The following is a 21,273-nucleotide window of genomic DNA, read 5'->3' as shown; positions in this document are numbered from 1 at the left end:
TAAACGCAATGACATCTTTATCGCTACTTGCAGTCCAAATAGCAAACACGCAATTACTATGGCAGACATTGAACAGGCAACTCAGGATCTGATTTGCCTTCATTAACATCTGTAATGCAAAAGCCCAACAGTTATCAGCGTCGGAATGTCAAAATTATGTAACATCATATTTGCCCATCACCCTCACATTGCTCCCTAGCTTGCATTTTGTGGTAAGAAATGGTAACCCCTAACCTCAACAGGACTTGAGTTTTTCTAGATGCAAGTTATTTTAAGTTGGAAGCAAAATTTATTTTCAGTAAGTGTCTTTTCTTTAGTAATGTTAGATTTGAAAAAGGGTAAATGCATATACAACCCTTTAAATTATTTAAAAAAAAGCCGTATTGATCGATCAAAAACAATGACAGTGGCAATAACTTTTCAAAAAATATATTTTTAATGTACAACGTTACCAATTGAGATCAACGCTGCCAATTCTGAGTTCGCGGCTGTGGAGTAAAACAAACAGTTAAAATTATGAAAAACCACTGCCTGTACAAAACAAAGTTTACCTACCAGCCTTGAAAATCTGGGAGAGCCCAAGGCTTGACCAGTGTATCCGAGTAGGGGTCATTTATATTTCCACAGATTCCACATAATTTTCCAGTGTACCAAGGACTTGCCTTGATCGTGGCAGAAGTGATGCCGATCTCCATTTCCAACGCTGTTTCCAGCCCTTCGTCCTTCTTTAGAACCACCACCAACTCGGACTTGTCATTGGGCACGCCAAATGACAAGGACACCCCTATAGGCAAAGTGTAAGGCAGAGGCACAAGATGTCCATTCACCTGCAATGTGGACAGGGGACTGATTAGAACCAAAATACTAGTAGACAAACATTTTTCTGCAATGTTACCTCTACAATGCCATCCTGGATGACAACTGAGAATCCCACAAGGAGGACATGGAACACCGTGACAAGCCTGGTGCCACTCCCGTAGCAGTGTCCATAGTAAGAAATGAAGCTGAACCAATTTTCATTGGTCTGGTCGCAAAGGGCCATTAGCTTGTAAGGTGTTTGCGGAGCCAAGCTCAGCTGCTGCCCGTCGAAAGTGGAGACCTGCAGACTGCCTTTGAGTTGACAGACATGAGTTGGTCTGGAATTGCAGCTTGACCTGCAAGCCATCGGTCCTCCCAACCTCCAGCTGTGAACAAACTTTAGAGTATCTTCAGCTTCCTCTTCATCTGGCATTATTTGGTCATCATAAGGATCAGAGTTGGCATTCCCGCAGAGACCGCCGACGTACGAGTCGTAACTGCTCGGGAGGACAACTACCATGGTGCCACTTTTATAGACAATCACCTGCAATCCCATATCAACATGAACAACTAGAGATGAAGGTGTTGGATAGGCAGTGAAACGGCCTGAATGGTGCGAGTATGGTAGAACCTTATGTAGTCCATTGACCTGAGAATAGAAAATTGAAAGATTGTAATTTCATGAGTAAAATTCAAAACGCTAAGGAAATTAATCTATTATAATAATAATAGGGTACTCACAAGAACTTCATTGGGGTCTTTGCCAACTACTACCTCCAAATTGTAGATTGCCAGTGTTAGAGTTTGGCTATGAAACAATCTGTTGTGGCAACTTGAGTCGGAGAAAGTGATTCGGAATGGTTCCAATCCATTTACATTGGCGTTTGTTTGAACTAAAATATATGCACAGTTGTCCCTAAAGTCATAATGATGTCCATCAAAGGATGTGAAGTGCCGCCCATTGACAATACTACAGTTCAGCGATTTGTCAGCTTGACACATTCTTTTGTTGGGGAGTCTCTTGCAGAACGTTCCTTTAGGGCATTGAGATGGTTTGCACTTAATACCTCCTAGTTTACAGATGCAACGTTGGCCGCAGTCATCTGGGATCCAGAAAGTTGAGTCGAGGCGGTGGTATTTGCCCGTGGGGTCTGTGCAACCACACTGCTTCGGTGGGATGCAACCCTCTGGACTACTGATGAAACCAGGGTTGCAGAAGCAGCCTTGGACACAAACTGCAATGCAGAGTCTCTCTTTCACGTGACAAGTTGAAGGACAGGCGGAGCCACAAGTCTTATAATGGCTGTTTGGCGGACAGCTAACATCTGAAAAATAATTTGTACAGCATTCATTTCACAGTCCGAACATTTCACAACACATGAACCTTGAGGAAAATACTTACCGACTGTCGGTTCTGGGGGCACGTAGTCATCGAACTCTTTACAAATGACAGAATAGGCTGTTGCGGCCTGTTCGGGAGAAGCTGGAGACCTTCCTTGCGAGAGGTCAGCCGCACAACATTGATAAAAGGAGTCTGGGTTAACGTGACTGTGACAACGTGCAAAAGGTCCAGTTGGATCAATAAGATCGTCACAGTGACTTTTCTGAGCAAAAGCGACTCCTTTCGGCATATCTTCCAGTAGCGTGTTGTTATCCAGTGGCTTCTTTTCACAACCAGTGCAACAGTTATGATCACCATCAAAAACACGGTAAGTCTTAGCCAACTCCGCACTGGTGTTAGCGGGAGGGGATCCGTTGAAATATAAAGCAAAGTCGTCTTGAGGATGGCTATTAAAATTACCACACAGCCCATAGACAATCTCCTTATAGTTGGGCTCCAGCATTAGAAGAATTGTATTATTCCAGTCAAACACTACCTGCAGCCCAAAGTCAGCCTTCAGTAGCGTTTTGCCTCCTTTGTTTGAAACCTCAATCTTACCCCGAAGCAGAGTAACCGGGATATAATTTACTTGACCGTTTACCTGAAATTCAAGTGGATATTAGTCATGGAAATAAGGAAACACTTGTTAAATATTAAGAAACGTACATGTACGCTGTCTTTGTCAGCAAACTTGACGACAAACCCATACGCTTGTACGGTCAGCTCTTGCATGGAGGGCACTTCTTTGCAGTCACTCTTCTTTGAGACCATGAAAGGTGTTGCTCCACCTACTGACCCTTTGCTGCCTGAAAGCAGATAGGTGCAGGTACCCTGGACGTCGTAGTTGAATCCGTCGAAGGTGTGGTAGTGCTGGCTTCCCCAGTTCCAACACAGACCCGGAAGTCTCTGGCAAACTGCTTCACCGTTACTCAGGTAGCACCGCTCAGTTGAGTTGTCACACTTGGCCTCACAGGGATCTTTGTCTTGTTCTGATCAAACAGTTTTGAAACTGAAAATTATGTGCCAAAACAAAACCGCTGTGATAATACAATTCATCGAGCTAGCTCACCATCTTTATGGCAGCCAGCCATTCCATCCAAAACCATACAACTGTGCAGTGGTGGACACTTATGTTCCTCACAAATAAGTGGAGGCCCACAGGTGCAATTCAGAGTGCAGTTTTGTAAAAGTCTGCTTTCAGAGGCCTGTAATTACAAATTAAGAGATTTAGAAAATAACATGCTTCCTCTCCCATGTATTGCATATTTAGTATATTAAGACCTTCAGACTCCTCCCTTCATGCATGCAGCCACACTCCTCCGCTGGGACGCACGCTTGGCCATTATAAAGGTGATGCACATCACATTCGCATCCTTCCTCACAGTGTTTGGGACACTGCAAAGCAACGCCGATCTCAGGACAGAGGGCGGAGCAAATGTTGGCACATTGATTGAAATGGCTAAACTCCGGGCATTTCTGCTCTATAAGGGATATAAATGAAAACTGTATGAAACATTTCATTGAAAGAAAAAAAAAAAGTTTAGCTTACCACAGCCTGTGATGTTCCTCCAAGGGTCAACATTGACGTTGGCTACTCTGCATGCCGCCTCATACAATTCTAATGCCTCACATAAAGTTTGCTTTTGTCCCTCCGCAAGACAGAGGTTAGTCAGGCACATGTTGTAATATTTTTGAGGGCATGTTGAGTTGTGACAACGGGAGAATAGTCCCTTTGGCTGGATAAGAAGGCCGCAATACAGGTCAGAAGTATACTCTGGCACAGGGGATCGACAACGTTGGCAGGTGCTGTCGCATGTTTCGTTGCAGCCTGACATCTGCCATGATTGCTGAAAAACGGCCGGATCGGAGACAGCAGTGCCATTGGGTAGCTGCATGTCATCTGAGGGATCGTCATTGTAGTTCCCACAGAGGCCACATGTCTGGTTATAAGTATTTGCTAGCTTGACCTCGACGTAGTTGTGAAGGTCAGAAATAATCTCCACCAGATGTGCAGCCTTGATAGTCCTCCATTGATTTTTCTGATCCACAATTACATTGTTCCCTGAGAATGGGAGGTTCATTTGAACTTCATTCACCTAGAAGAAGAAAAAAAAAAAAAGAAGCAAATCAAAGAAAATTACAGATAGAGACTATGAAACTGTTCTCGTGACAGCCATTACTCACTTGAATTTTTTCAGGTTGAGCACTTGACATCTTCAAGGTGATATGATTGACTTGTAGGTAAATATGTTTGACTTCACCGTGGTTACCATACACAGCAATCAAAAGTGGCTCCACAGTCAGGTTCTTGCACGTTTGAACCAGAGTGTAGTTGCATGAAGCGTTAAATTCAAAGACGTGTCCATCAAACGTACTCAACCGAGATCCGTTAATATGGCAGTCGGCCATTTTAGCTTTGGGGTGGCAACTTTCAATACCGCTGACAAGCATACATTCTTCATCCTGGCTACATGACACATTAACACAAGTCCAGTTTCCACCAGGATGACAAACACACCGTTGCTCACATGTGGACTTCTCCTGTCCCGGTAAGACGTATTCTCCATTTCTGTCCCAACAGCCACAGTTGGCTGGATGGACACAGTTCCTTCCACTGTGGGCTAAACCCGGCCCACAGAGACAGTCCTCCCCAATGTTTGGCGGGATCTCAATTGTCATATTGAGCCCACCGAGGCAAATGTCAAGAGGTGAGTGACTCGTGTTGTAGCTGGTATTGGACTGACATGCATTATCTGCAGAGAGACAATACGGGCAAAAGTCATGAGAAGGTCACGGTGACTAATGAAGCATGAGTACCATCTAGCGGATGGGTGCGAGGATGTGGCTTTTTCCTAATCAATTTGCACGGCAGTTTAAAAATTAGCTTTTGATTGATGTGCAAAACACAGCTATTAGATGTAATGGATTATGCTGATGAATTGGACAAAGTTTAATTTTCATGCAGGGATAATTTGACTATTAACACTAAAATCACATTTGGTGGCAACACAGAGAGATGCTGAGTGGGTTTAATACTCACAGCAAAAGTCGGCGGTCCTCCAGGCGTCAACTACAGCCTTGCGATGGAGGCAGGCATCAGCATACTCTGCCAAGGAACGGCACAGGGCAGTCTGCACATCTCCATAAAGACACAGGTCACTGATGCAGCTCTTGTAAAAGCCGGAAGGGTCCACTTTGCTATGACAGTGTCTGAACGGTCCATTAACTTCCAGAATCTTCCCGCAAGCCGCTGGGTCAGAGAAGCGGTCCAAAGCTTCAGCTGAACAATTTGGACAACTTCCACCTAGACAACCTTCCACACACCACTGGTTCTGTCTGCTTCTCCAAGCATTTCCAAATTGTTCTGGAGTGAGATGCTCTTGTGTGCCATTCACTGTGAGGTCATCAGCAGGATCTAAATTGAAGTTACCACACAGGCCGCAAGTAGCATTGGCATATTTACTGGAGAGATGAATGACTACGACTCCTTCTTTGCTGATACTTAAAAAGAAAAATGTCGACGAGACGCAAGTGTGCAGCCCTAAAGAAAATACCACTGTAATTCCGTTGGCATTAAACGGAATCTTCCTCTTTGTGCCATCAACCTGTAGGTGCCAAAAATTGTTCAAGTCAGCATTTCATTAATCCCCAAAAAATATCTGCTTGACTGTAACTGGAGGAAAAGCATACTTAAGTCTTACCTCGATGCTTTCTTGATTGCTGCTGTCCAGTTGTAGTTGTTGGTTATTTATGCTAACCCAGACGATTTGCGCTGACTGATTAAATGCATCCGTCTGCACATCGACTTTGATGACATCAAGGCCTTGCCATTGTCCACGGATGCCCAGTAACTGATACCGGCAGGTGCCAAGGAAATTATACTCACGCTTGTCGAAGGTGAGCACACGATGACCACTGTAGCGGCACTTAGTATAATTACGCCGCACACAGCTCCTGACTCCATTTTCAAGACCACAATACTCATCATCATGACAATAAGCATCATGGCACCGGATCTGGCCGTTGCAGATGCACTGTCGGGTACACGACTCATCAGCCCAAAAGGTCTCGTTGTTGCGGTAATGGCGTCCGTTGTATGTACAGCCACACTGAGATGGGGTCACACAGGTGCCACCATGAAGAAGAAACCCAGGGTCACACTGGCATCCTTCCACACATGCTGCAGTGCAGATGGAATTGAAGCGGGCCTCACAGGTAGCAGGGCAGGCTGTCCCACATGCTTCGTAATGGCTATTTACTGGGCAGAGGAAAGCTGAGAGAAGAGGGGACGTGGATTGCACACATATTTCATATGCCTTAAGGTTAACGTATTGTCTTGACATCAATTTAGATTCAGTCTGATGCCTTTGCCGCAAGGCAGCCTGGCTTATAATTTGTATAAAGTGAACTAGTTCAACAGGAAGATAACATCCCTGCGAATTCAATAATGTGGGATGCAGTACAACAAGTGTAGTGGAGCAGTGAAAAAAGATTTCACAGTGCAAAAAGGGCCACATGGAGAAATGCCAAGTAAAAAGATGAGGAGGGCAGGCTTACTTTTTTTCTCTGCGCAGTGCCAAGTTTCATTAAGTACGCAGTTCTGCCCCTTGGGGCAAGAGGCTGCTCTACAACACAGTCTGGAAGTGGCGCAACAGTTGCACCGCTTGGAACACTTCACATTCCACAAAATGTCCCCAATCTAAAGGGCAATAGACAAATTACTTTTGTGGAAGAAAAAAAAAAAATAGGTGCATGGCAATACTTCTGTTTAAAATCCAACCAACACACAACTTGACATGATTAGCATTTTAGCACGTCAGACCCAGCCAATGAATAATAAAATAAATAATAACAAGTTTAAAACTTTCTCTCCAGAAAAATTAGGCAACATTTTTAGTTCTGTTTATATTTAGATGCAATAACTGAGTAAAAATGGCCAGCCTGAATGAGAAAATCTAATGACTTGCCTCATAGTAATGCCCAAGGTAGAGACATCCACATTTGTCAGGTTTGACACAGCCACTCCCACTCTGCACATATCCAGAGTCACACTGACACCCCTCATTACAGGGCCATGGACAGGGGACATCAGATAACGTAGCGCAGGACTCTGAACATGCACCAACACATATGTTGTAGTGGGAATGCTCAGGGCACGAAAGTGCTGCGGGAGAGGAAAAAGAGAGAGTTGGGAAGATGTGCTTTATATATGGGTAGGGCATTACAGGTCATTTTATGTAACTTCTTAAAAGCATCAATTAGTGCTAATTAAGCTGCGAGCATTTACAGACTTCACAAAAGGAAAAGTGAAAAGGCTTACCGCACGTATTCCCCCTCCATGGTTTGACCTTCACTCCTACTTCCTGGCAGACAAATGCATATTGCCTCAAACTGTCACAAAACAATTCCTTATTTTTTGACCCACACAGATCTTTCACGCAGTTCTGAAAAAATGGCATTGGGTCCATAGTGGAATGGCAAAGTCCAAATGGGCCTTCAGGAGCAAGCAACATGCCGCAGAGGCCATCTGATTCAAATTCTTTCATGGAGTCGCATAAGAAACAGTCATGACAGTCAGTGGGGCAGTTTGTTCCAGTGGGAGAAAAGCACCAGGGAGAAGTACGAGTGGAATCATCCGACATCAGACTTCGTTGGTAGTCTGTAGCAACCGTCGCGGCATTTTGACATAACCCACAAAGTCTTTTGTGCGTGGCTGGAATCGTCAGTTGTATTAAATTAGGTCCACCGAACGAGACTACGGCACCAGTGTCATTAGCGATGATACGGGTCAGCCGTCCGGAAAGCAACACTGCCACACCATTCATATAAATGGGTACGTTCTTCACGACACCATTTATCTACAAGCAAACAGCACATTCAATTAATATATGGAAACAAAATTGAGTAAATTTGAAGCCATTTACCTCAACCTTTCCAAAAAGCTCCCTGGACAGTGTTATGTCGATGTCATGGATTTTAAGGTGCAGCTTGTCTTTCAGGATGGCAGCAGAAAGCCCAGGTTCATCACAGATCTGGAATAAAGGCTTACGCAAATCTGCCACGTTCAAATCAAAATGACCTCCATGAAAGGTCTGCAAGTGTTTGCCACCCAGGAGGGTGCATTTCAAATAAATGCCATAGCATGCACGGCGACCATGTTTGATGACACACTCTGTTCCAGTTGGACACGTGCTACTTTTACATTGCACTACGTTGTGGCCCACACACGCACAGGACCGAAGGCAGTTCTCATCAGGGTGGAATTTTTCATGGAGTTCATAGTAAATACCGTTATAACTGCAGCCGCATTCAGAATTTGGTACACATTCCCCACCACTGTGGAAAAAGCCAGACTTGCAAAAACAACCTTCCTTGCATCTTTCTGAAAGAGGACTTGGGTTATGGGCACAGGCAAACATGTGAGTAGAACAGAGGCGGTATTCACTCTTGGACGGGCATGTGGCAGCTGAGGAAGAGAAGGACAGTAAATTATTCCAACCAACTTTAAACAGAACACCTACAGGCAAGAGTCTACTTGATGACTTACAACAAAATTTTGAATCTCGCCATTCGTCCACACTGGCGCCCATTTCTTGACATACTGCAACGTAGCTGGACAGAATCTGGCACAGGGTCGTTTGGTTACCACTGCAGAGGTCATGAACACAGTCATCATAGAAAGCTTGAGGATCCACGGTTTTGTGGCAGCTCTGGAATGCGCCCTCAGGATCCAGTAACCTTCCACAGAAATTCTCTCCCTGATAAGTATCCTGCTCTTCTGGAGTGCAGCCAGAGGTGCTCATGGGCACATCCCAACATTCTTGACCACCGCTGGTTCGCCAATATCGAACGGCTTGACTAATATCAGAATCATGTGCTACTGGGTCATCCTGTGGTTTATAATTAAAGTTTCCGCAAAGTCCACAAAGTTGACCGGCAAAGACCTCGGGCATTGTGACTGTCAAAATGACTGGGCTGTATGTCACAACAAGACCAAAGTCTGTTTCTAAACAAACCGACTGTCCTTTTAGATGGAGCATTATTTTGCCTTGGCTCAAAATGGAAGGAAGCTTCAGCAGCAGACCGTTTACCTAAAAGAAAATAATGATTACCAATAAATATATTTAAAAAAACAAACAAAAAAAAAACTTAGAAGCAGCATATCCTACTCACCATAACCTTGCTGTGCCATTCATATGACATCGCAATGGAATAACCAGCAACAGACATCTCAACATGTCGAAAAGAAACATTAGCTCCCGTTTTGACGAGGTTCTGAACCTTGACACTGAAGTCTTGCAGGTAGCCTCGTGTGGGACAGTGTGATGTGAGCAGATAACTACAGTTTCCATGAACTTCAAACTTTTTGCTGTCAAATGTGGTGACATGATCGCCTTTGGCTACACAAAGGCCACGTCCCTCAGCGTGGCAGCCGAGGACTCCATTTAAAACCTTGCAGACTTCTCCAGCCTGGCACTGAGACTGAGTGCACCTAACAGTCTTTGACTGAGGCTGGCAGACACATTTCTCTTGACACTGCTGGTCAATCCAAAAGGTCTTTGAGGGGAGATAATAGGAGCCATTTTGAACACAACCGCACTCACTGGGCGAGACACACTTGCCGTTACTTAGCAGATATCCCCTGTTGCACTGGCACAATTCCAAACAAGGGAGGGAGCAGTTGTGGCTGGGATCTGGGTTACCACATGTTGCAGGGCAGGCTGACCCACACACCTCATAATGGCTATTTATAGGACAAGTTGGATCTTTTTGGGAAAGAAAAAAAAAGATTAAACATTTACTCCTAATTAAACAAGGTAAACATGAAGCTGTTTGGAACTTACAACACTTTGTGATTGCTCTCCAGTTTTGGATGCTGCCCCCGAGTCTCTGGCAGATGTTGGCATAAGCTGCAAACACTTTACACAGTGACCTGGCAGCTCCACTGAGGCACAGGATGTTGTCACAACTATGAACAAAGGGTTCGGGATCAATATACAAGTGACAGCCACTAAAAGGTCCATCCTTCGTCTTCAGCAAAGTGCAATTATTCTCATGGGAGTTGCCATTTACGCCCGGAGAAGATTGTGTGCGACTGCACGCTTGACATGGGCCATCTCTACAGTCTTGAATACATGCAGTTGCGTTGCCATCCAACACCCAGGGGAGGGTGAAATCCATAGTTTCGGACATATTAGTACTATTGGGAATGATTGCATCATCTGAAGTGCTGCCATTGGCATTTCCACAAAGACCACACAGAAGTCCATGCAGCTCTGGGCCTGCTTCAATCTGAATATTATGAACCCAGTCATACAGCAGAGTCATGCCAAAGGACGTTTCCAGAAGAACACCAGGGCCATTTGGATACATTTTTAGTGTCCCATTATTCAAGATGATTGGCAGGTTCTTGCTATGTCCATTAACCTATACATTTAAAAAGTAAAAGAGTGAGTTCACACATGCAGAAAGGTCTTTTTGAGAAAATGGTGTTTTATCTTACCCTGATTTGATTCCGCTCTCCTTTAACCATGGAAATATTAAAACCAAGGATTTTGATCTCCAAGCTTTGAATGCTGGAGAGAGTGGCCCTATTCAAATATGCTCTGGTGATATTAACCTGTAGTGGAGTGGAAGCATTTATGCCTGGACAAGTGGTCTGCACTAAGGTATAATTACAATTTCCCAGGAGAACAAAATGTTTTCCATCAAAGGTGCGATAATAAGAATCAGCCCATGCAGAGCATACTTTAGTCTTCAAGGAACATAAATGATGTCCATTTCTAAAGGAGCACTGCTCTTTGTGACCACAGTGCAAGTCATTACAGGAAGATATTTCTAACGGGGAGGGAAAAATAACAGGTTAGCACATACAATAAAAATATATGATACAGTAGGCTACTCACTTTTTTCACACAGCGCTGGACGGAGCTTTTTGTTCAAAGTGCTCAGACGGTGACCCACATCGGCATAAGTAACATTTTCGGCATCAACCATTGGCCCATTTTGGCAGCTCTCTTCCACAGACAACAGCGCTGTTAGAGTTGAAGCCCGCTGCTCAAGGTCACGTCTGTAATAAATAAGCTGAAGTGGAACATCGCTAACGACATGAATTTCATCCAAGGCCAAAACTGGGATGGTCTTCATAACCCCTCTCCTTAAAGCCACACTTTTCTGCCCATTGTTAGTGGTGACCTCCAGGCTAGAGTCGATGTTTGTCATAGCCAACAGTAGACTGGGACTCCTTCCAGAATTTATAAGCGGAGGGACAAAATATTCATAACTCCAGAGAGAGACTGGTTTAAATTGTGAAAATCCATAAATGCAGTCGCCTAATAAGTGGTTTTTGCAGGTAAAACCAACAATGACACCAACTGATTCTTGGGCATAAATCTCTGAGCCAGAGAGGCTGAAACTACTTTGGAGTTGGATGCTTTCAAACACCCCTAAAAGCAACTTGAGGTAACTTCCTTCAGGGTATAAAGTTCCATCAAAGACTACATCCCCCGAGAGATAGATTTCCACCGCCGTCTCCCGATTGGAGTTGGTGACCACCATCTTGCTGACAGATGTCTGACTTGGGAAGTTTGGGCTAACGGGATAGTAATGGGTCCCCCAGGAAGACACGTCGTGAAGGAGGCTATGCTCGCATCCTGTCTGGGTGCAGAATGTCGCGAGAACCATAACAGGCTGTACGGATGCTATACTGAGGAGCGAGGAGGAACGAGCGCTGGCCATTTCCACAGAGCGAGGCAGGTGAATAGTCTGCGACTGAGAGGCATTGAGAGAGATGTGACGCGAGAAGTTACTTTGCAGAACTTCCACAGTGACTGAAGTCCAAACATCAGTCGCCGTTATCATCACTCGGTGGCTAGCGTCTGCTGTGGGGTCATTATGAGGTGGAAACATCATCAGAAAATTCCGACCAATACTCGCCCCAGAGAGACCTGAGAAGGAAAACAAAACATTGTACTGTACATGATTAGAAAAAACACCTCAAAGAAAGGCGTTCCTGCATTTAAGCTAACATGAGTAGGTCAGACAATTGTGACAACAGTTGGATTTACAACTGCAAACTACACACTTGCAAAGCCTGATAACATCCTGTGTGCAGGGTTAGACAGGTTTCCCAGTATGCAAGCAGAAGATAAGAGGTGTGGTGTCAGATTTCAACCAGCTGAGCAGCCAATGAAGTGCATGTTCCTAGTTCCTGACTGGATACACCTGTATTAAAGGTGCAGACCGGCTCCAGTACTTTCCATAACAAGGATCTCTGTGGAAGCAACATACCAGCAGTCCGTAGAGAGAATCCTGAGATGCAGCAAACTTTACGTGTAAGTTGAACATTTATATGTGCATGCTCTGTTGGGACAGGGACTTACTTGCATAAAGCATTGTGGACAATACTAACCAGCTTACAATATGGCATAGGGAAAAAAATGCATCTATAAAACCAAAAATCAATTTTCTTTCTAGCTTTTACTATTCATGTCTAAGAAAATGGGGACTATGAGACAAAAATGTCACATGCAAAAGCAGACCATTTTATTTGCTCCAAGGGCTAGAACATAGGCACAGCTCAAACATCATTCAAAAGTGGACATAATTTGAGTGGGCAGGTAGGGAATTGTTGAGACTTGAGTGCTACTTTAAGTGAGGGGTGGAGAAGAAAACTAACCAAACGATGGAAATGCAGCATGGAGTCATCATCGGTAGCGGCTGCATGACTCAGTCAAGTCAGACAGGTCAACATTTTAAATGAGTGGCTCTTGACAGTCATGCATTATCCAGTTTTTAAGAGTTAAAGAATGCTAAAAAAGCCTATGAAAACAGTATATCACATACACACACACGCCAACATGTTAAATGCCTTTTGTGGCATTTTGAGGGATACATTGGGAATATCATAGTGGGATAATTCAGATTTACGGCCTTCTTGAAATCTAGAATAACGTTTGTCATGTCGCCATCTCAAAAAGATGTGCACAAATGAATAATGTAGCGGAGCAAGATGGGCGGGAAAACCTCCATCTTGAAATTGTAACTGAGGAAGCTGTCAATACGTTTCAATTAAGTGACCAACACTTACCAAGGCACACTAGGCACATATGAAGCAGCAGTAGAGGCTGCATCATTCCTGCTCTAAAATAACAAACTTGGAGTAACAAGAAACTTTGTTTCAGGGAGGATGAAATATTTCATGCTAGCCCCATGGGAAGCGGAGGTATGGCTGTCAATTAGCGCACCTGCGGTTGATATAGCCTTATCAGTTATCGCGAGAATTCCCCAGCTGGACGTCATTATGATAAGAGCATGTTGTATTTCATGAAAAAACACCGTTATTCCACATCAAAGTATTTTTTTATAAGTTGTATTGATTCAAATGTAACTTAAAAAAATAAAACAAATCAAAAGCAAAACTTATGTTTCACTGCATGGAACTTTACCGGAAGTTGTGGTGACTTGGTCGCAAAAGGCAGGAAACTGTCGCGGTAGTTTCCAGGGCCACATTGGTATTACAGAAGGGTGTGTAAATCCCCGGAGCAAACTTTGGCCCGGGTTTGACTCACGAAGCCGCGGATTCCTTCAAGGAAGTGGGCTGCAGCTTTGGGGAGTGTGGCACACAGCATAGGGACATAACAAGGATGCACTTCATCCAGTTCGCTTCTCTCTCCCCATTGGTATGTATCATGCAGGTATTACTATTTTTTTAAACCATGTACTCCTTTCAAATGAATTTGCAATTTTTTTTTCTTGTGGCAAGAAAAACGTGCATTCTCTTTTTTACATATGGGACATCCTCATGATGGAATGACAGTTTGTAACTCTGCAGCACATTTCCTGCATGCTCATTATTCTGGGCTGTAAAATCTAGGAATCATTATCAGCAGCTTCACTTATCGTGTCACAGGTCAGACAGGACCACTTTATCTCTGTTAAACGTTTTTCTTTTTAATCTATAGCTCAGCCATGGAGGTTATATTTTGTTTGACTGTCTGCAAATAGTATTACGGCATGCATTATTGTGTTCTAATTTTTATCGAATCTTGTAGCAGTATGGTATGGCGCAAGGGCCATTTGTGTTTCAATCTTTTATCATCTCACTTGAAAGATTTTAACAGCATTGTATTCGATTTTAGACTTGCATTACCATTTTTCACAGTTTCTTTGTTCTTTAGCTTTCATCACTTACCTTTGTACTATTTTAAAATTACTCTATCTATCTATCTATCTATCTATCTATCTATCTATCTATCTATCTATCTATCTATCTATCTATCTATCTATCTATCTAACTTAATTAGCGTGTGCCTGCTTGATTTTGAATAATCATCCACCCATTGAACTGGTCCTGACCCCTAGTCGGACCAAAAGAAATCAAAACTAAAATCATGGAATCAATTTCAACTTTTTCTAGCACTGCTAAGTAGTTTTATGATTTGTAGATTTAGCTTCTCTAATCTTTGAATCTTTATTATGACCCGAAGGCAGCTGGTATTTCTTCTTCGTAAGCAAGACTACGGTTCTTATGAGTTGTAAATTTCGTCTTGTGTTAAAAAGTAAATTCATTTGCCATTCAATTGTACAAGAATATATTATCCAATTTGAAAATGCTGCAGGCAACAGGAGCCATTTTGATACAGAGGCAGTCAACGGCTTTGATAAATACTCCCTAAATCGGATCCGCTTATTATTTCAGGCAAAGCAATTTGGAGGCAGTTTTTATTTGTAGCTTCTTAGCATGTTTCCTTTTAGAGAGCTCCTGCAGCTATTCCAGAGACTGAAAAAACCTCCCGAATCAGCATCTGTTGTGTGATTATATTTTCCAGTACGGCCAAACTAATAGATTGTGATACTGTTTTAATTTAGCACATAATCTTGATGTGGGCTGCTCTCCCCCACAGAGAAGATAAATGGAATTCTGCAGATGACAGAAACCATGGCACACCCAAAGTAGACTTAAGAATAAAGTAGAACTAAAATTAAATTCCTGTAAAATTACCCACCAGTGCCCGTGAGCAATGACCCGTATCTGCCGCCTGTATGACGGATGTAATGTGTGTTACATTGGTTCTTTCCACATGATCATTAACAGCGGCGGAAACCAAACACAATGGCTAAAGCGAACAATGAGCAGTGGCTACAAAGGTCAGCAAGAAAGCTTCTGTATTACTTGCTTGAATGAGTATTGGGTCCCGATCCCATGCAAATCACTACTGACTCAAGTCAGAGAGTCTTGGTCTGGGATTTCCACTGGAAGAGAGGTCGTTCCCATGTTTTCCGATTTTTAAAAATATCAGCCGGTGTATTGTGTTGGGCACAGCTGGGGCTTTGTTTGGCACCACGTGGAACAGCTGGCTTTTACATTTTGGTAGTACGCCGTTACGCTTGTCATTAGGAATTTGTTTCCTGTGCTTATGTGTCAGTTGACTGGTAAATATTTACTCTTCTGAAAGGTAAATTGTGTTTTCCAAAATTACATTAAAAAAACAATACTCCCTGTCATACCTTTAGGCAATCATTTGAATGTTGCTTCAAAGACACAAAGGACAAGACAATGTCAAATAGCCTCTTGCTGGCAGCTGACTGTGACAGAATTTTTTATTTTTGCTGAGTAGTGTGGGAAATAAGGCGCTCCTTCTCAGTTCCTCGCACGCACCTCAAGTTGCCTTGCGTGCATACCCTCAGACCAGTATAAACAACACGAGTAGGCCTTTTTAATTTTCCACTGACTGCTTACGCGAAATAGTCTCAGGGTGCCAAACAAGACCAATAATAGGCATGGTTGAAGCTTTCCATCGTCTGAACCAAAAACACATTTTTTTTTTCTTTTTCACACGTCAATGACTGAATATGATGGTAGATATTTTTAACTTGGTTTCTCTCACTCTCTCCCCCCCGCAGCATTTGAAGATGATGCGATTGTTGCTCCTTTGTCTGCTGCTGCCAACCGCTACTGGTGAGTTCTCGTCTCGGTGCCGCCGCTTGCAGCTGATAAACATCTAATCAGCCTCCGTGTGCCGGCGCGCTTTCCTCATCTACCGACATGTAGTGCCGCATGAGGTATTTACAGTACACTAGGCTGAAACAATTCAAGAATAACATTAAAGACTAATGAATTCGTCTTGAGGAAGTCACAGTTTACACGTGCAACATCCAAATACAGTGACGATAACGCCACGCCCTCAAATTATAGGTTTTGTGTAATAAAAAAAAATAATTAAAAACCAACTCAATGGGGAAAACATTTTAGTTGCACAGGTTATAGGTCACGTTATGGAAAAAAAAACTATTGAAATTATTTATATACATGTATATAGCTTGTATTTTCTTTAACACAAAAACATGGCCTCTGAACAGGGGTGTGTAGACTTTCTATATCCACTGTATATCTTTATGCACGTCAATGACTTATTATTCATGAGCCAAACTGTGATTAAAAACCCTGTCTTCTACTCCACAGTTTTTTCAGATGAGATTGAAGGATCCGCTTTTGATGGTATGTAATATCACACAATATGTTTTTTAGGGATTTATTGGAAAAGAGAAAAAATCTAAAAAAAAAAAGCAATCATTGAAGAAATTCAAATTATTATTATTATTACTATGGGCCTGCTGCTGAGTGAGCAAAGCAAAACAGCCCATTTAATATTGCTCATACTTCTATTATCTATAAACTTTATTATTATTGGCCTGCTGTGGGGCAAGCACGGTTACGAACCGCTGCTCAGCAGATGGTGGCAGTGGTTAGCGGAGCCAAGGGTTATTATTATAAATGTAAAAGCAGCATTGTTGACTGTTCTTGTATTCATCATTGTACTTCATCAATTTGTTTTATGCTGCTTATCCTGTTCCCAATCAACGAGAGTCTACCCCAGTTTACTGGGCAAAAGGTAGACTCCACCCTGGATGTGTAGCCATCCAATCACAGGCCACATATAGACACCCACACTCACACCAACTGTCACAGAACCGAGCCCACGCCGTCTGCATAAACGTCTGTGTACCACAACACCATGTGACTTGCTATTGTGATGTAAGAGTAGCATCTGAATCCGTTTTCTCCTCCATCCACAGGCCAGGATGATGAGGATTCATTTGAGGAAAATGGTGAGTTAATTTTTCAGTTCCCAAGAGTAAATAGTGGAAATGGGACTTTGCACGATGGTGTCACTAATGTAAACAGCATAATGGCAGACGTCCAAGGGAGAGTACAGGAAGGTTGTGCCCTCGGCAGTTATTGTCATCAAGCTTTGTGTACAGGTTGTTCTCGACCTATGGGACGTGTGAACAGCTCCAGCCTCCCCCCGTCATCCATTAAATCCCAAATAGAATCAATTAGCTCCCTATGGGGACCCTGACTATTGTGCCAAAAGGCCAATGAACATTTCGACATCCTGGCCGCCGGTCAGCTAATCAGCAGTGGCATTCTCATTCCCTCGGTGCACCTCTCTGTGTCACTCCTCATTTTGTCTGGAAAAGACATTTGATGGAATCACAGATCTGCTCAAAGCAGCCTACCTGGAAAGAGACACCATTTCAATGTTTACTCATGCTGAGCTCTCTACCATTATGCTCCCACATTCCTATTTCACTCCATTTTGTTTGGAAATATGTCTTAACATGCGTCTTTCTCGTTGACGTGATCTACTTTGTTGCAAAGGGAACTGTTATTTGGGACGTGTGATAAGATGGACGAGTGTGGTGCGAGCGACACAAACATTTCTTTAACATGTCAGCATGTTGATACATTGCTTTCATCACCGATGAATAGTCTTCTTCTTAAGGTGGTTCTGTCTATGTGCCAGTAAGGTGAAGTCATTTCTTCTCTTTCAGAGTTGACGGAGATCCAGGACAGAAATGAATCAGGCACATTTGTTGATAAAACCAAAGGTGCCGAGGACATGACAGGTGAGTAAATAATCAAAGGTTCTAATTGTCGTTATCTTCGTTAGCATTGGGTCACTGCTAGATAATAACCACATTTCTATTTCTTCTTTCAGATCAATTCACGCTGATTGCCATCATCGGAGGCGTGAGCGTGTTGGCTCTTTCGGTCGCAGTCGTAGTCGGTAAGTTTGTGTTGTGCTCAGACCTCAGCGAGTGAAATGAGAAGTTGTCGGCGTTTCATGTCCACTGATGACAAATGCACTGCTCGGGAGCCCCTTCCACCGCTTGGCTGCAATCTTTCAAAAGTGTGAACACCTAAACAAACAAGCTTGTGCTGCTCTGACGTTTTTCATTTCTCTCTTGCAGCTGTTATGTTAGTAAGACGCCGCATGCACAAACAACAGCAAGGGTAAGGTCATAAGTTTCATTTTATTGCTCTTTTTCTAGCTGTTAAAAAGATTCCTTTATGAGGTGCAGACTATATTTGTGTTGGATAGAAAACGCCCGCGCCTTGCTTTTCCGCTAAGTCAACCCTGCAGGTGGCAGAACCAGTCCAGTGGCTAACAGTTTCCCTGCCGCCTGAGCCAAATTGCCCAAACGTTATCCAAACTGGCAGCGTCCAAACCAGAGGAAAACACTTCACTGGCAAAGCGAAACAGACTTCCACCCATCCGAGCTTGTTGGAGCTTGCTAAGCAATTACCGGCCCAGCCTGAGGTCGACGTGCGTCACCATTTGAACACTCCCCAACATTTCGCCTCTCCGTCTTAGACATCAAACAATAGCCTCAGGACGATGAGCAGCTTCTGGGACGGTGTAGCCTCATCGGACAAGCTCTAACCTGCTTTACAGCTAACGTTATGAGAGATGACCTTCACAGTATTGCATCCGTGGCCTTATCGCCGAGGTGTGACTAGCATTGAAAAAGAGATTTTCGTGGCAATAAAAAGATAGTTATGGTAGGTTAGGTAAAATCATCTACCTTGAAGGTCTGGTGTCAGGAGTTATGAAAATGTTTTTCCTATAAATCTGAGCAATCTTTTTGTTGCGCCCTTTATCCAATACTTGCAATACTTTTGTTTTGCGGGGGTGTAAATACTAAATCCGCAGTTTTTGTTTTTGGTAAAATGTGTTGTTCCAAAGTTCAAACTTGATGCCAGCACTCTTGAAGCATTTGTTGAGCCGTTCAAGTCAAGCCCGAAGGGTTAAATTCCTCAGCGGGATTACTGGCTCCCTCCCGGCCGAGGCTGCAGCGTGTGTGTGTTTTGCATGGGCTAGCCGTGTTTGCCGCCGACTGATCGCACCGCTGAAAAGACTCTTAATCACACAGCAACCTCGGGCTCGGTGGAGCAACAGACCCACCCGGGGTGATCTGTGTTTTGAGGCGATGCAGCCTCTGCGCACCTGTCAGAACTGTGCCGTTTGAGACAGCCACGCATTTCCTGAGTTCCGACACGCGGATGTTCCTCCTGCTGCTAAACGTAGCCTAAAAATATCTAAAAGATGACATGTTTGCTTTTGCTCAGTTTCATCTGTCACATAGGTTTCTCAACCTTCTCCCCCCCCCCCTCCTCAACTATGTTCCCTTTGTGTGTCACTAGAATTTACTCTGTACCTACAGAGCAGGACCAGAAAGGGGCAGTCTAGTTCCTGGAAAAGAACCCAATCTGGATCACACACACGCATGCAAGAGCGACTCACCAGGCAGTATCATCTCATTATGAGGATTATGGTTCTTTAATAGCTCTGTGTATCGCTCCTCCAAAACCTAGCCATCCATAAGTAATGCTGTTATGTCCTTTTTTTTTTTTTTGGTCCCTACTGTTTGTATCCAACAAATACCTAATTTGAAGACATGTTCAGATTGGATTCTATTTTGGGGAATCTAAATCAAATGGCAAGAAGTAGGATTAATGCTTTTTTTTCCCCAAGGGTATTATTTGTTTGACTTCTGGAACTCCCCTGGTGTTTTATTATCGGAAATAAGCGGCGCAGTGAAAGAATATTTATTTTGGTACACGTGGAGTAAATTTATCCATGTGAAGTGGTCGTTGACTGAGACTAAATTTGCTAATCCAAACTAAGACTGCCAAAAGGGCCAATCTTGGTTTTCTGGGTCACTTGTCAGACAATTTTGGTTTTCATGGCCCGTTTAGACTGACTGCAGGTTGTGGTACTCTGCCATCTTGCTCTCAAATCAACAAATCAATCAACTCCCCTTTTCTTTTTTTTTTTTTTTTTTGTTTCGGAAACTTCCCTCTTCAAAATCCACACTTAGGCAGCTTGTAAATAGCCGTGTGACTGCCGAAGAGGCAGTTTAATGGTTGGAGGAAAAGCCGGGTGAGAAAATCTCATGAATCAAATAAAGCCTAATGGACGATTGGGGAACAAAGCAACAATACCTCCATTCCATCCACACGGAGCCTGATAGTTCCCCGCTGCCGTTTTAGCGGAAATCAATCATTCTCTGCCAAGCAAAGATGTCATTTCTGCAACACGAAACGTTGGTTATTTGGAAGGGGGGGGGGGGGGGGGGAGTTTTTGTAGCAAAGGTTGAATTGGATAGGGCGCCGCTTTTCACTTTCCACTTGTCGTGTAGTGAGAAGATCTCTGACAAAGGTAGCGGGATTAAGCTGCGTTTGGTGACAAAGAAAATAACACCTCACTTTCCCATTACACCTTGCAGCACTTTGTAGCAGAGTCAACAAGATTTCAAAAGGGATAATACAATTATTGCTATACAAAAAACATTTCAGTTCAGTCAACACATTTGAATGCTTTTGAAGCATCTTTTTATTTTTAACTGCCATTACTTAAGTTCAGTCTAATACCGTAGCTTTGATTGTCTCTCGTGTCCAATTTTACAGAGCACAATATTTGTATTAAGGCTATGCAGCATCTTTGTTAAAAGCTTTATTGGCTGTGAAATATTTACCAATATGATTTCATTTTTTAAGTTGGAATTGCGACTCAAGAGTAAATGCCCATGTTTATATGTACTTGTTTATGAGTCATTTTGTGTCAACATTTCTGTTTTTTTTAAACAAATAATTTAAGTACACAATCCTATAAAGTGGTAAGAGTTCATAAAGGGGGTTGGAAATGTTATTATTTGCTCGTCTGGAATGTGTTTGGATCGGGGAAAGGATGGAATACATCTGTAAAACGGAATTGATTGTGTTATTAAATCTGTTTTAAAATGTT

General features: G+C 43.2%; 2 protein-coding genes across 5 annotated transcripts in view; one reads left to right on the top strand and one right to left on the bottom strand.

The window, feature by feature from the left end:
- Window positions 1-13,429, bottom strand: part of fcgbp (Fc gamma binding protein) — a 16,310-nt gene extending 2,881 nt beyond the window's left edge. For 2 of the 3 annotated variants that reach the window (XM_088388034.1, XM_088388031.1), the window contains exons 1-22: window positions 13,269-13,429; window positions 11,086-12,126; window positions 10,683-11,017; window positions 10,024-10,606; window positions 9,353-9,945; window positions 8,727-9,270; window positions 8,104-8,645; window positions 7,500-8,037; window positions 7,147-7,343; window positions 6,737-6,878; window positions 5,881-6,452; window positions 5,220-5,784; window positions 4,364-4,932; window positions 3,729-4,275; window positions 3,461-3,660; window positions 3,249-3,384; window positions 2,846-3,168; window positions 2,201-2,780; window positions 1,540-2,123; window positions 896-1,447; window positions 556-827; window positions 453-488 (exon numbers count right to left, since the gene is read on the bottom strand). In XM_088388034.1, the coding sequence (XP_088244160.1) occupies window positions 453-488; window positions 556-827; window positions 896-1,447; window positions 1,540-2,123; window positions 2,201-2,780; window positions 2,846-3,168; window positions 3,249-3,384; window positions 3,461-3,660; window positions 3,729-4,275; window positions 4,364-4,932; window positions 5,220-5,784; window positions 5,881-6,452; window positions 6,737-6,878; window positions 7,147-7,343; window positions 7,500-8,037; window positions 8,104-8,645; window positions 8,727-9,270; window positions 9,353-9,945; window positions 10,024-10,606; window positions 10,683-11,017; window positions 11,086-12,126; window positions 13,269-13,314 (9,497 nt within the window). In that variant the 5' untranslated portion in view covers window positions 13,315-13,429. The remainder of the gene's footprint in view (window positions 1-452; window positions 489-555; window positions 828-895; window positions 1,448-1,539; window positions 2,124-2,200; window positions 2,781-2,845; window positions 3,169-3,248; window positions 3,385-3,460; window positions 3,661-3,728; window positions 4,276-4,363; window positions 4,933-5,219; window positions 5,785-5,880; window positions 6,453-6,736; window positions 6,879-7,146; window positions 7,344-7,499; window positions 8,038-8,103; window positions 8,646-8,726; window positions 9,271-9,352; window positions 9,946-10,023; window positions 10,607-10,682; window positions 11,018-11,085; window positions 12,127-13,268) is intronic. The other variant, XM_088388032.1, reaches the window with a different exon arrangement.
- Window positions 12,364-21,273, top strand: LOC148392063 (uncharacterized). Of its 2 annotated transcripts, none has more exons than XM_088388040.1 (8): window positions 12,364-12,513; window positions 16,085-16,139; window positions 16,644-16,679; window positions 17,258-17,290; window positions 18,017-18,091; window positions 18,184-18,252; window positions 18,437-18,479; window positions 19,671-21,273. In XM_088388040.1, exons 1-8 carry the CDS (start codon window positions 12,496-12,498, stop codon window positions 19,714-19,716), a joined length of 375 nt encoding a protein of 124 aa, XP_088244166.1. In that variant the 5' UTR covers window positions 12,364-12,495; the 3' UTR covers window positions 19,717-21,273. The 2 variants fall into 2 exon arrangements, with proteins under 2 accessions (XP_088244166.1, XP_088244165.1); XM_088388039.1 differs by lacking the exon at window positions 12,364-12,513 and adding an exon at window positions 13,649-13,860.

The sequence above is a fragment of the Syngnathus floridae genome, chromosome 10 (assembly GCF_059516105.1).
Source record: "Syngnathus floridae isolate MCC-2025c chromosome 10, RoL_Sflo_1.0, whole genome shotgun sequence".
In the NCBI taxonomy this organism is placed as follows: Eukaryota; Metazoa; Chordata; class Actinopteri; order Syngnathiformes; family Syngnathidae; genus Syngnathus; species Syngnathus floridae.
Note: the sequence above shows the minus strand (reverse complement) of the source record. Positions and strands in the feature narration are given on the sequence as shown.